This window comes from Schistosoma haematobium, chromosome 3, assembly GCF_000699445.3.
Source record: "Schistosoma haematobium chromosome 3, whole genome shotgun sequence".
Classification (NCBI taxonomy): Eukaryota; Metazoa; Platyhelminthes; class Trematoda; order Strigeidida; family Schistosomatidae; genus Schistosoma; species Schistosoma haematobium.
Window position 1 is genome coordinate 17,720,178 of NC_067198.1, and position 15,604 is coordinate 17,735,781.

At 38.7% G+C, this 15,604-nt stretch overlaps 1 protein-coding gene across 1 annotated transcript in view; it reads right to left on the reverse strand.

The window, feature by feature from the left end:
* The window catches only part of TTC21B (Tetratricopeptide repeat protein 21B), a gene marked incomplete at both ends in the record, with an annotated part of 67,746 nt that extends 67,450 nt beyond the window's left edge, over nt 1–296 (reverse strand). Inside the window, one exon of the mRNA XM_035731662.2 lies at nt 92–296. Coding sequence (XP_035585777.2) covers nt 92–296 — 205 coding nt within the window. The remainder of the gene's footprint in view (nt 1–91) is intronic.
* Between the last annotated feature and the right edge of the window lie 15,308 nt (nt 297–15,604).

Sequence of the window (15,604 nt, forward strand, 5' to 3'; positions counted from 1 at the left end):
AAAGTTTCATAGTCCATTATTCAGCGCGGAAAAACAACATATAGCATCTAACATCGTGCAGCGTCAAAAAACTACTGGCAGGCTAACTAACGTTCAAGTTTATTTAAAATTTTATTTTTAATTAATTTTAACTCTGTTCGTTGGGTTGTAATTGCGGCAGAGGAAACAGTTCTACATTTACCGACTAGAATTAGTAAACTGTTAATTCCGTAGGATCCAAGTCTGAGTTTTAGGAAGTATTTCTGCGACACAAAAGGTGGTGATTCTTGTATTTGATACGTGACCATACTTTTCATTGAGCATTAGATTAAAAATCTAGCTTTCATGTTTTAATTTTTGTTATCGGTAAGGTAGAATAAGCTACAGTAGGGTATTCAAATAGGACATGTGTAGGTGTTCTAAATGAAAACCCAGGTGAAAATCGTATTCTTACGTTCAGCTTCAACCCACTAAGTGCCTGTAAGTTTCATATGTTTCATTCGTTGAACAAAGTAAAATCAACAGATAGCTTCATATGTTATTATTATTATTATTAATGCAGAAGCTCTGGATGATGTAAAAACTTTTACGTATCTGGGCAGCATCACTGATAAACACGGTGGATCTTATGCAGATGTGTGGGCGCGGGTTGGCGAAGAGCAGCATATCTACAGCTGGAGAACATCTGGAACTTAAAACAACCGTCAACCAACCCCAAGGTTAGAATTTTCAATACGAATGTCAAGACTGTTCTGCTGTATGGGGCGGAAACTTGTAACAGCATAAGTTACCTTAAGGCACGAAAAACTTACGCAACCACGAAGGCCACCATTCAGAAGATACAAGTGTTTATTAACAGTTGTCTACGCAAAATACTTCGGATCCGTTGACCGGACACTATTAGCAACAACCTACTGTGATAGAGAACAAACCAGATCCCAGCGGAGGAGGAAATCAGGAAGAGGCGCTGGAAGTGGATTGTGCCACCTATTGAATATCAATGCCCTTGATAATTATTTACACAAACAAGGTCCCTCATCTATCTAATTGACTGAAAATCAAAGTGTAACCTTTCAAACTTTTAACGTCTATTTTATTTTATTTTATTCATCTTAATACATGAATTCTGCTTATATTCGTATTTATATTGATTACTGTTATTAATATCATTATTGGTCCCTCGACACATAAGATATTCTCTTCATCTCTACTATTCCTCCTAAACATATTTAATTTCTAAACATCAAAAGTCTGTAACTAATAACAAACTATCTTGTGTTACACTTCAATAAATCAACTTCTCAGATTCGTATATATATATATATATATATATATATATATATAACACATAATAATTGATATTTGATTATCCTTTAGAACTAATTGTGACTTTTCTAGCATCATCCTAAATTATTATTACACAAAAGTTTATACTAATATCAAGTTTTACTCTGTATACTATTACATAAATCTACATGTATTTATCACAGTGCACTAAGGGAACTTTTTTTTAATTGTTGGTTTTCTTCAGAGGTCGACATTCATTACACAATTATTATTAGCATGGTTGAACACTTTCACTAAACATTCATTCCTTTTTCCTCTTTTTTTCCATCTAAATAAATATTACTGTAAGATCCATTTTGAATGTTTTGTGTGTTTGTGAAAATCCCTCCATGTATATACTTGTACTTTGTTCCTATTGATTCCCTTAGTTGTACATTGTTGTATTTTGATTACATTTGAGTTGTTAATACTTGTATTTTTTATTATAGTTTTTGTTTTCTTACGCATTCACTAAGTTTGTGTTTCTTCCTGAACTGCATCTGTGTTGTTTTACTTGACACTTGTTCTTGGCGGTAGCCATATTGAATTGTTCCTCCTGTTGTGTGTGATCTATCCAGCCAGGATAGAATAACGTTGATTTATTGTAATTAGATTTGATCAATTGAACAATTATTGGTTGGATAGCTGAGTGGTTATATTTGTTTAGGTAATAATGTACACTTAAATTTATGATAAATTATAGAACCGCTATCTTACCTAATTACTTTGTTTTGGTTTCAATCGGGCGAGGGCGCGTATCTAACTCATCCAGACAGCTGTCCAGCAGTCCAAACGTAGTTTGGATCTTACAGTTCTAAACAAATATTTGGTCGAATTCGTTTGGCTTTCGTTTCGTTGATTCCAATCATCGTCTCTGGGAATATCTGGTCGTTCGCTTGCGATGCCAAACAATCGTCGAAGGAAATTAAGTCCAAGGCTCGTGGATGTTAAAAGAGATGAACAAAAGGATGGATCCCCTCAGTCAAGGCAAGTGCCTTCTGATGCTTCTATGTGTCATGGTTCATATTCTAATAGGGACGATTGTAATTATAGTGAATCTAGTTGTGATATAATGGCAGATGGCATAGAAAACCTTAATTTAGACTTGAAGCAAGCAAAAGCGTAAGGCCTACGGCGTTTTCATAGGTCCAGAGTTACCAAAGGTTGAGTTAAGTTATTTCGACGGTCAACCAAGAGGTTACTGGAAGTTTTTAAGGGAGTTTGAGACCTATGTGGAATCAAGGGTCAAGGATGATGGTCAACGCTTGCTTTATTTGATACATTATTGTAAGGGTAAAGCGAAAACAGCCATTGAGGGTTGTGTTATGTTGGAAGCCTCTTTTGGTTACAAGAAGGCCAAGGAAATTCTAAAACGGTTGTTCGGACAGGCGCATGTAATCGCTCGGGAGACTTTAGAGGACTTATTCAAAACTACAAATGTTGATTACAGTGATCCTGAGCAACTAACAAATCTAGCTATTAGGATGGAAAATTGTTCTATGGTTTTGAAACAGATGAAGTACACTGCCGACTTAAATTCTCTAATTACCTTAGAGAGAATAGTAGGACTCTTACCTCAAGTTATGCAAGCCCAGTGGGCGGACTGGGTGGATGAGTTGACTGAAGATAATAGAGAACCAACCTTTGACGAGCTTACTCAATTTATAGCATTCCGCGCGAGAGTAGCTAGTAGTAGGTTTGGACGGTTAGCGAATCGTCCGAGAAAGGGACACAACTTAAAGACAAATTGTCACTTGCAATTGGAGCGGGAGAATAATTCAAAAGAGAAAGCTAAATGCAGTGTGTGTTCCCTGGACCATGCTATTTATAAATGTCCAAAATTTTTAGCGCTTACCGTTCAAGAGAGATGGTCTCACGCGAAGGTTAATGGCATCTGTTTTGTCTGCCTTAGGCAAGGGCATAAAGTTAATGAATGTAAGCTGGAAAAACGTTGTAACGTTAATAGTTGTGAGAAGAAACACCATTCTTTGCTGCACAGCGAAAGTGATAAACCTGGTATCCCGAATTGTTGTGGATTTACTAAATCCCTAAGTAGCCAAGTGTGCTTAGGAATGATTCCTGTACGTTTGGTGTTGGGAAATGCCGAAATGGTGGGTTATGCTTTGTTGGATAACGGGTCTGATGTAACGTTGATAAAATCGAGCTGTTTGAGGTATCTCGGGTTGAAGGAAGACCGAGCGTCAGTGGTAGTAGAGACTGTGAGTGGTAATAGGACAATGACGGTCACAAAGACTCCTTTTGAGGTGTATTCTCTAGATCGGTCTGAACATGTTACGATCGAAGGGGCTCTGATTGTCGCAGATATTCCAGGTCATAAGCCAACAAGGTCGGCAGTGAACAACTTAGTTAAATGGCCACATTTAAGGGATGTACCAATAGGCAACCTAGACTCTGAAGAAGTTCTGCTGTTGATTGGTTGCGATGTACCAGAGGCACACTGGGTGTTAGACCAGAGGTTGGGTGGAAGAAAAGGCCCGTACGCTGTGAAGACGTTGTTGGGGTGGACGGTCTTCGGACCTGCGTCATATCCGGAATACAGGAAAAGAGTTGTCAATCATACCAGTAAGATACAGGCTTTGGAGAACGAAATACGTAAACTTTATGATGTAGAGTTCTCTGATGTTTATTCAAATGATAAATCAGTATCAATAGAAGATAAGGCGGCTATAAGTATTGTAGAAGGGGCACACGCTTCGAAAATGGTCATTTTGTAGTCCCTATACCATGGAAGGGGAACCCAGATATGAAAGGGGGAATTATGAAGTGGTAAACAGTAGGCTACAGAGTTTGAAGCGTAGATTGTTGAAAGATGACATTCTGTATATCAAGTATACAAAAGGTATTGAAAGTAATTTTATTAAGGGCTATGCGGAGAAAGTCCCTGAAATACAAGTGCAACCTAGTTATCGACCCCGGTGGTATTTACCTCACCATGCAGTTTTAAACCCGAAAAACCGGAAAAACTGAGAGTGGTATTTGACTGTGCCGCCAAGTTTGCAGGCGTTTCTCTAAACGATATGATTTATCAGGGTCCCGACACAACTGCGGAGTTAGTGTGTATACTATTGCGTTTTCGCAAGGAAGCGGTCGCAATCTCTGCGGATGTGGAAGAAATGTTCATGCAAGTAAAGGTCCCTGAGTCTGATCGAGGAGCCTTAAGATTTCTGTGGTGGCAAGAGGGAGACATGGCGAGGGAACCATCCGAGTTTCAAATGACATCTCATCCATTTGGTGCTACATCATCGCCGTTTTGCGCGAACTTCGCCTTGAATAAGACGGCACAAATATTCTCTGACGGTTATGATGGTTATGTCGTAGATGCTGTTAAGAATAATTTCTATGTTGATGACTGCTTGGTATCCTTTCCCACTTGTGATCAAGCAAAGAGTTTCGTTAAGCAGATAAGTGAATTATTATGTAGAGGAGGTTTTAAACTAAAGAAATGGGTTACTAACTCGGAGGAGGTAAGGACCATCTTGCCCGATGTATGTAAAGAAGAGTCCTTGATAGAAATGTCAGCGAGTTATGACACTACACATCGAACTCTAGGAGTAGAGTGGGATTTTAAACGAGATGTATTCAAGTTTTACTTCGATGCGCCTGAAAGGCCTCTGACTAGGAGAGGGATTCTATCTATAGTTTCTTCTCTGTTCGATCCTTTGGGTTTAATTGCTCCAGTCTGTCTTACTGCCAAGGTTCTCTTGCAAAAACTATGTAAGTCTCAATTAGGCTGGGATCAGCCTCTCAACGAGCCATACGTGTCGGCGTGGCTAAATTGGGTAAACTTTATGCGTCAAATAGGTCATGTTACGGTAGATAGGGGTATCAAGAAGAGAATTGACGAACCCGACGCGGAAGTAGAATTGCACCTGTTCAGTGACGCTTCGGAGATCGGTTACGGAGCAGTCGCGTACGCTCGAGTCAGTTATTTGAAGGAACAACCCTACTGTATTTTGTTATACAGCAAGTCTAGGGTAGCACCTATCAAACAGATCACTATACCGAGGCTAGAGATGGCAGCGGCAGTGTTAAGTGTGAGGCTTAGCGAAGTCTTACGGAGAAGTCTGCCTAATTTTTCTGTAAGGTAAACTTCCATACAGATTCCATGGTAGTATTGTACTACATCAAGAATATCGAGAATCGCTATAGCACCTATATAGCTAACCGTCTCGCCATTGTGCATCAGTATACGAAGATTGAACAATGGAGTTATGTAAGGTCGTCACAGAATCCAGCTGACTGGACCTCGAGAGGTATACAAAAAATGTCAGATCTTGAGCTTTGGTTCAAATGTCCTACTTTACTGCATGGCGAATTTTGTACAGCAAACACTGACTGTCCGGAACCTACTCCTGACGATATTGAGTTTAGAAAAACTGCCGTGGTTAACTTGAGTAGTATAAAGTACAACATGTCACCTATTCTCGCTTATTATTCTGAGTGGTTGAAATTAGTCAGGGCCGTAGCCTGGCTTAGAAGGTTCATAGAATTTCTGATGGTGCTTCGTTCACCGAGTCATGAAGGATCCGTTCATCTAGGGTGTTTAAAGGTCAAAGAACTTGACGTCGCCAAGCGTAAAATTTTGTTGATGGTTCAGAAAGAAGTGTATGGAGAAATACTTAGTGGATTTAAAACCAATGGTAAGGTAGTTAGTCACAATGATCTGAAGGGCTTATCACCGATAATGCTTGATGGGTTACTCTGTGTTGGAGGCCGACTAAGCTACTCAGATTTCTCAAATGCCTTTAAACATCCAATAATATTGCCCAGTCGACACTTAGTGACAGAAATGATAATTAGACATTATCATAAGGAACAAGGGCACACAGGAACGTCACAAGTACTGGCCACGATTCGAAAAAGGTATTGGATAATAAAAGGAACCAGCACGGTTAAGAGAGTGATAGGAAAGTGTGTGACATGCCGGCGGTATACGATGGTTACAGGGCAACAATTGATGGCACCACTTCCAGCTTGTAGAGTGCAACAAGGATGGTATTGCTTCTCAGCCGTGGGAGTAGACTACTTTGGACCCCTTTTTGTCAAAAGAGGAAGATCACTAGAAAAAGATATGGGTGTGTATTTACTTGCTTGCAAACCCGAGCAGTTCATATTGAAATGACACATAGTTTGAATACTGATTCGTTTATAATGGCCTTGCTACGTTTCATTGGAAGAAGAGGGAAACCTGCAGAAATTTACAGTGACAATGGGTCGAATTTCGTGGGTGCTGTCTCTGAACTAAAGAGATTTGTGCAACAGTTGAATCAGCAAAGGATAGACAAGGAACTGTCAGCTAGGCAGATTCAGTGGCATTTTAAACCGCCCTCATCCAGCCACAGGGGTGGGGTTTGGGAAAGGATGATTAGGTCTATACGTAGACTGTTATTGTTGATAACTAGAGAACAGACTTTAACTGATGAGACCTTAAGCACTTATTTGATTGAAGTTGAAAGGATATTGAACGATCGACCCTTAACTCCAGTCGTCCAAGATGCTAACGATCAACTAGCCTTGTCGCCAAACAGTCTGTTATTATTGAGAGAATGTGACGGAATAGTCGAAGAAGGTAGCATCAGAGATAAATATGACAAACGATGGAAACAGGTTAATCATCTTGCTAATGTGTTTTGGAAAAGGTGGTTAAGAGAGTATTTACCGTCTTTACAGAAGCGTCAAAAATGGTTAGTTGAACATCGCAATTTTCAGAAAGGTGATGTAGTGATCGTGGCTTCGGACATATCGACCCGTGGAAAGTGGCCCTTAGGAGTAGTTGAAGATTGTAAAATAGATGACGACGGAAGAGTTAGAACAGTGGTTGTTCGTACGAACGGTGGATTAGTCAGGAGAGATATACGTAGATTATGCCTCCTGGAAGGCACGAATTAATTCCTCGCGTATCAATGTAAGTAGGTCGAGTAGGCGTACTGTTGTAAGTCCTACTCGTTCCTGTAGTGCGATATGTTATATAATGAACCATGACCGTAGACATCAAGGTAGCTTGTGTGGTATGGAGGGATTTTGGGGGCCGGTGTAAGATCCATTTTGAATGTTTTGTGTGTTTGTGAAAATCCCTCCATGTATATACTTGTACTTTGTTCCTATTGATTCCCTTAGTTGTACATTGTTGTATTTTGATTACATTTGAGTTGTTAATACTTGTATTTTTTATTATAGTTTTTGTTTTCTTACGCATTCACTAAGTTTGTGTTTCTTCCTGAACTGCATCTGTGTTGTTTTACTTGACACTTGTTCTTGGCGGTAGCCATATTGAATTGTTCCTCCTGTTGTGTGTGATCTATCCAGCCAGGATAGAATAACGTTGATTTATTGTAATTAGATTTGATCAATTGAACAATTATTGGTTGGATAGCTGAGTGGTTATATTTGTTTAGGTAATAATGTACACTTGAATTTATGATAAATTATAGAACCGCTATCTTACCTAATTACTTTGTTTTGGTTTCAATCGGGCGAGGGCGCGTATCTAACTCATCCAGACAGCTGTCCAGCAGTCCAAACGTAGTTTGGATCTTACAATTACTCTTAAGTTTACGAAGTTTGCAATTAAGACAATAACTTGTGCTACAATTAGATTACCTTCTCGGACTTGGTTTATCTTCACTATGTAGATATGACTAATAAATGTTGATATTTCGTTATCCTTTTCACTTAATTGAGACTTTCATAGCGTCACTCCGAACTATGACTGCGCAAACATTTATTCTAGCGTCATATCTTACTGCAATAATAAGACGTTTGTGAATAATAATAACAATAATAGTAATAATAACACATCGATGAAAGCACCGAACTACATCACAAGACAAATCCTCACTTGGAATACTCAAGGCCAAATGAGAAGTGGAAGACCAAAGAACATCACTTCGGGAAATGGAGACACATGAGAAGGATGAACAACAATTAGATAGAACTAGAAAGGAAAGCTCAGGACAGAGTGGGTTGGAGAACGCTGGTCGTTTACCTATGCTCCATTAGGAATAACAGAAGTAAATAAGTAAGCAAGCTTCACAAGTGCTTCATTACCGGTTCATTTGGGTCAACAATGCTGTGACAGGTTCTAACACAGCTTGATATGAGATTGTTTACTCAGATAAGTATTATTATGTCCTAGCACCGATCAGTATGCACAGACGACCTTAAGCAATCAATATGCTGCGAGGACAAGAAAGACTGATATTCTATACTTGAGAGTTGGCCAATTAATAATTAGTCACAAACATAAACCAATGTTCACCAATCCAAGATCATTCGTATGTTTCAGACATTTGTAGTTTATATATAAGCAGAGCAGACACCACGTCGTAGAATAAGTGACGATTATCCACGATGAAGCCAAGAAGGCCTGTGGGAAATGGAAACCGTGAACAATAAACTGGCAATATTTTAAGAATAGTAAATCATACAAAAGTGTTTAGTGAATCAATCGAAAGCTTATGACATAAGAAATAACAATATTTATATATCTAGTCATTTAAAAATTACGAAATAAGAATACGCGTAAAATACTCCACAAAGTCGTCCTTGGAGAGAACATTCAGTTGGTCTTCCTCCGGAAATAACATGCATATTATTACATTGTGAAGAACATCGTATTAAATAATGAAATTTCATAGAATTCCTGTCTAATAAATCCGTGATCATTCAACCTGAGTGATTGAAAGTTATCCCAGTATCTCATATTAGGGACACTAACACACTGTGCAATCACGACATTGAGTTTAGAGCATTTTTCTCACGGCTACACTTATACTGAATCAGTTACTGTCAGTTGTCCATACTCCGATTATTCCACTAACACTAAGGACCATATTTGATTGCACCACTCAGTTTTTAGTATTTTCACTATCTTTTAATTTTACGTTCTGCTTATTCCTGGTCAGTGAATACTTTCTCTGCCCGCGGTTACGAACCGGATTATTGAAGATGGCCATTGCAAACCTAGGGCCACGCACTAAATCGAGTAAGTTGATCGGTCCGGCTTCTGGAGGGTTCACACTGATAATTTTTCCAGTAATGTCCTACTTTAATGCACATTTGTATCCAAGATGTCTATACCGTTACTATTTCCCTTTTAGACTACCGAAACGGTCGACCACATCAAGCATTTATTATTCGCAATTATAAACTTTCTTTTAGTATCTAACTACTCTGTAAGAATAGTGGAGCAATTCTCCAGGTTTGACTAGCTTTATCTATTTGTTCTATTTAAAATATATCCTCCTCCATTTCTGATTTTAGGATGACTCAAGAGGCATGTGGGTAAACACTAGATGGCCGAACAAAGCATGAGAAAATTGTACCTCAACAGCTTGATGTTTGGTAGACCTCTCATGACACTTACCCAAACCTTCTTTCATTTCCTTACCCTTCGTTCTCTTAACACACCTGGTTCTGATCTGGAGGATACATCCAACAAGCTGTGCGTGACAATTTGGGGTAAGCAGGTAAATATTACCGAGATAAGATAATAATCTAGTGACGTATATGAAATCTGCAAACTATTTCTGAATATTGATTGAGAGGTTGCCATCACTGGCTATAAAAGTAAGAAGCTCTAACAGTAAACAAGTAACAGCGGTTCCCGATTAGGCAGCATCATGTATCTACAGACAGTAAACTGGGATAAATTCTGTGAATTGATCGAATCAACACTCTTATAGAAGTCGACTATAGGAAGAGGCTGATATAACATTTTCACATCGGGGGTTAAGAGTTATCCGAGAACCTCCTTTAATATTAAGTGCCATGGCCGGAGTACCAAATTAGTTTAATTCCTTGTTTTGTTTGTGCATTATATCTCTCATTACACCACAGTGAAAGTTCAGAGTCTCGTGTTTAAATTAAGACTTCAGGCTCAAACAGTCCAGAGAATCTGGTAATGAAAACTTATCACAACCACCTTCATGCCTCTTTTACCTCTCTGACGACGAGTAAACAGTAGTTCAGTAAGTGATTTCGAACGTGCTAAAACATTTGTCGTTCACTATGTGATGAACTCTACTGCTTTGTGCAGGAGAGAAGTATGCCGTCAAGCCAGTGAAATGTCACTAAGCCCTGGCCAAATCATCCGGCAGTTGGGTCACTGAATATTAAACGGATCACTGATCCCCGTCAAGATCAATGACGGCCAACGAGCATTATTCAATCGTACGCCGTGGACTGGTTTATGCAGTGGTGGTCTTACTTTTGCTTGTATCTACTTTAACTAATATATTTCTGTCATAACGTCCTTTGTGTTGTACAGCCCTCAAAGCATCTGTAGTTCCTTGATACATCATAGGGTAGTCCACGTAAAATGCTGACCACGAGGTGTGACTTTGACGTTAGCTGGTTCGCCATACCATTCCCGTCTAACTCCATTAAGCCTCCAATCATTCGGCATAGATCATCTACGCTGGTGATTTACAATGCTTAGTAATCTATGTATCAGACATGAGATACACAATAAATATCAATTGCAACCGTGACGGATTGTTATGTAATGAAAAGTCTTTTCATAACGCGGAAATCGTCACAGTTCCAGCGATGGAAATCTGTTGACAGTTAAAGGAAATTACGGATGTTCTACTGGTAAATTACTGAGAAATAGTGAAGGTAAAACAACACGTTATCAGCGGTATCAACACGGTAATAGTATCGACGCATTGGTTAATACTTTTCTACAACTGGCGGATTACTAACTGATCATGGAATATGAAGTAATTTATATAAATCACCGAGATTAAGACCGGCTCTAGTTATGTATGTCCCATTTGTAACATTACCAACACTGTAAAACAGAAACGACCTTCGACTTTAAATTGTTGATTAACTGGTCAGTTGTATCAAAACTCTTAATTGGGCAGTTTTGGTTAGTTACAGGCTGACTGAGCTGAGAATATACGCGCAACTCATCAGTGGATTTACTCCAACGGAAATGCCGACCGACTGAATGAGTTGTTCACTTACCATTCAGTCAGTAGCTCATGTTAGTTTAAAAAACTTCTTAGTAATTACAGCACTCAGAGAGTCAGGTGAACAGGCTTTAAGATTTCCAAGTGAAAGTGACTCTTCAACTTACCTATCCTCATATGTAAAGCATAATAGAACCTAATTTGAAATGTTTTTCATAGCTTTTGGAAATATAAAATATCAATTAGAAAGTACTCGAATCTTTTGATTTCATTTCTGAGATCCACTTGCCCTTCAATCTAGTAATAAGTTGATCATTCTTAAAGTTTTGTACGGTTTCGAAGGTACAGCTGTGCTGATAAAACAAAGCAATTGCTTGTAGTGTTTATTGATAAAGACACATTTGTTGAAAACTGTTTAGGAAGATGAATATGAGTCAGTGGTATATATGCCATTGATTGTCTTCAACCTATCATGATTCATTCTCACCTATGCTACTAGACGACATTTTCCAGGTGGAGAATTTACGTTTGCATAATTGAGTGCTGTAGTAACAGATAATTGAGCAGGCCATTTACTTGCCTCCAATCATCTCAGAAACTTTTACCTAAGTCGCACTGAACTTAGTGGATTAATGTTAAACAGCTAAACTAATTAACTGAACCTAAGTAAGAACGTGGTTTAAAGTTAATGAATTCAGCATAATGGTAAAATATAAAACATAAGAGGCAGAAAACTGAATAAATCAAATATATGCACATATTTGGGGATAGCTAAAAACGTGCTCGATTCACTGTTGTCTTGATCGGAAGAGTAAATGAAAATGCGAAAATCTGTTTACTGATGATTATTACTTTACATTTCTATGCGTGTGTGATTTTAGACATTTTTGGCTTCACGGTTAGACTAGTTAGCCTGTTATGTTCATGCCTTAAATAAGATCGAGACAATTTCTTTCCTGTGTATATCTGGGTAGACGGATAAAGAACGTGACAGAAATCTTGAAAACATCTTTTCGTTCTTCTGGTGCATGTCGTTCCACCGGGTCTTTGGGAAGACATGAGATTTATTAACAATTAGCTGTATATACGACTTCAGCGCCTCAGCTGATATACTATCTGCCACTGTCTTTATGGGAGTAGCTCAAAGTATTTAACTCACCATAATCTATTATTGTAACTATCATTATTTTTACTTGACTTTGGATATATTCGGTTTATCCAAACTTTGAACTTGTTTGTTCATTGATTTGACTTTTTGACAGAAAACTGATCAAAAATAGGAAAGGAGTGACTCAAATTAATTTGAAGTTGATAGTGTCTCTTAAGGACATTCACTGAATGTTTCAGATTTCACTGTTGAGTAATATTTCTTGTAAAATATTTTATCCAACCATGACTCAAGTTCTTTTTCAACCTAATTGAATGCAATATCCCTAGCAGATGAGTGGAATTTTCATAATATAAGCAGAAGCTAGATAGAATAGCCGTCTCTTTTGATAATAATGAAAAAGGAATATGCAGTGCGTAGCAAAAGGGCACGTGATAGTAGAACTTGAAGATGTAAAATACGAACTATACAGCCTACTACATAATGATATATTATGGTGAGTTACGTGGCCAGAAAATCTCAGTTACCTATATAGTCACATAGTTAAATGGTGGGAAGATCATAAATGAATGTACATGATATATAACTAGTGAAAGTAAATATAAATGGACTGGTATATACAAACTATTTTCTATACCTTACAGATTTTTACTCTAGACTTACCGCCTTGAAGTTTGCAAACATTTTGTATTATTTGGCTGATATTTCGATTTTGACTCCCATGAAATATAAATACAGCCTTGAGGTTGTTACCGACTGAAAAAACTTTACACAGTGCAAACCAATCGCATGTGTCTTTGATGTGTGTAGTGAATAAAAGATGTGAAATTAGTGGGCCTAAATGAAACCGTTCTCCATTAAATTCGGCTGATTATAGACTTCATTTGTGGTTACTTAGAATTGTAATGTCACACTGAATTTGACTTGTGGCATTCTAGATTTTCTAGTCAATACTTACTGACCAAACCCTAAACACAGCACAGCGAATATTTTTCATCATTTTCGCTCCCATCATTGGTGGCAGCTTAGCTGTGGATGAAATTTAGTGCAATTCTCTATCTTTTCATATGATTACTCTTATTGTCTTAGAGTCTTCGGTTTGCCATCCTATGATGGCTTTTCCCCATCGTCACACATAATCATTTCAAATCTTTGTGTATCGACTGGTTTTCTTTTGAATACCACATTATAGCAACATATTTATTAAGGCCCGTCCTTGTTGTTCGTCATGTTTCCAGCGGGTTTAACTTTTTACAAGAATAGACAAGTTTCAACTTGGTTTAGCAAGTATTTGAACTCATCTTTGTCTTCTTCATTATTCCGATATTCCATGTTCCATGCCGACTGTTCCGCTGTCCTCTAGGAGGCACATCGGCCACCTAGATTGAGAGGGACATAGGTAAGTCCTGTTTTCGTTGTTTTTGAGGTCACTGCATGTGGAGTGATTTGGAAAGAAGCACTTGAAGATGCCACAGGTACTTGTAGTTTGAAAACGCTTTAACCAGTAACACCTACTATGAATCGTACCCATCAAGTGAAATTTGAAGACAGAAGTGAGGAGGTTCGAAGATATACTCGGTAGGTTATCAATATATCGAGGATCGACTGATCTATACTGGCTAGCGATTGCAGGGAATGTTGAGCATGGCGTTCCCACTCGTGATCTGGTGCGGATGCATGACTAAGCGCATTCAGCTGAGTCCATTAAAAATAATGTGGTCAGCATCCATTGCCGAAGACTTACAGAGCTATTTATTTTTTGGGGTTTTATTTATCGTTACAAAGCAGCCCCCTTTAGTGGGGTAGTATTGAACCTGAGACGTGGCCAACCAAAAGTTTAAATCCAACGAGTTTGTCCTTGATAAACACTCTTCTGATAGCTTGCTATTTTCAGCAGCGTCTGGTCGTCTTTCCTTACTATAAGGGACCGCGTGGTACAATATAGTAATAAAGAAACAACGTAGAATAGAAATTTCGGTTCATCGTAAACTTCGTCGTTCTTTTTCGTCTTTTCCAGACGTCCTGGAAAACAAAAAAACATGAAAGTGCATGTCGAAATACACTCGTACGTATGTTAAACACAAAGCGGGCGAAAAAGAGGAAAATAAACTCATACACATGCGGTATCGTAAAAAAGGATTTCTACAGTGGTTTTTCTGTTTTTGTTTTTGTTTTAAATAGAAATGTAGATATGAAAGCATATTAGGATTGTTTTTTAATTATATATAGTACAAAGGAGAATCGAGACGATATAAAATGTCAACCAGTATCTTACGAGCCACTATCGTACAAATGTTCTGGAAATCTTACTCTTCTTCCAGAACGCATTGTTTTAAGTTTATTTTCTGATACTGCCGAAGTATCATCTTGCGTGTCGGCTGTTGAATGAGGTATTATAAGTGTAGGAGCCATGTCATTCGATTGTACCGAAGGAAAACCGACATGGATAGGATTTCCTTTTAAATACGCTGCTTTGAGGCGATCGATGCTAATAATATCGTTGGTTCCGTTCTTAACGACTATGTTGTACTTGGGTTCACGTTGAAGACTTTTGAGTGGTCCTTCGTATGCTGATTCGAGAGGTCGTTGATGTGAGTCTCGGCGAACAAAGACGTGTGTGCTATATCATAAGTCAGGTTGAACGAAAACATCAGTTGATTGAGGTCGAGTGGAAGCAGGTTTAACTGAACGCATTGCGTTTGTAAACCTGTTCGTGTAGGAGGTTAGATCCATGTTCATTGAAGAGGATGAAGGATCCACGAATTCTCCTGGAAGTCGAAGTGTCGTTCCATAGACGAGTTGAGCCGCCGTGTACGCAATGTCAGCTTTCACTGCATTGCGGATACCTAGTAAGACGAGTGGAAGAGCGTCCGTCCACTGTGAAACGTTTGCAGCTGATAATGAAGCTTTTAGTTGTCGGTGAAAACGTTCTACCAACCCGTTTGCTTGTGGATGGTAGGCGGTCGTTCGGAAGCGAGTGATTCCTAAAAGTGTGGTCAGACGACGGAAAAGTTCAGATTCAAACTGACGTCCGTGGTCTGTAGTGATGGTTGAAGGGCAGCGAAGTTTGCTACCCACCGTTCGTCGAAGGTGCGGGCCACTGTTTCAGCAGTGATGTCCTTGATAGGTACTGCTTCTGGCCATCGAGTGAAACGGTCTACGCAGGTTAAGAGGTAAGAGTATTCGTTCGAATCTGGCAAAGGTCCTGCCAAATCCAGATGGACATGGTCGAAACGAGCATCAGGAGTTTTAA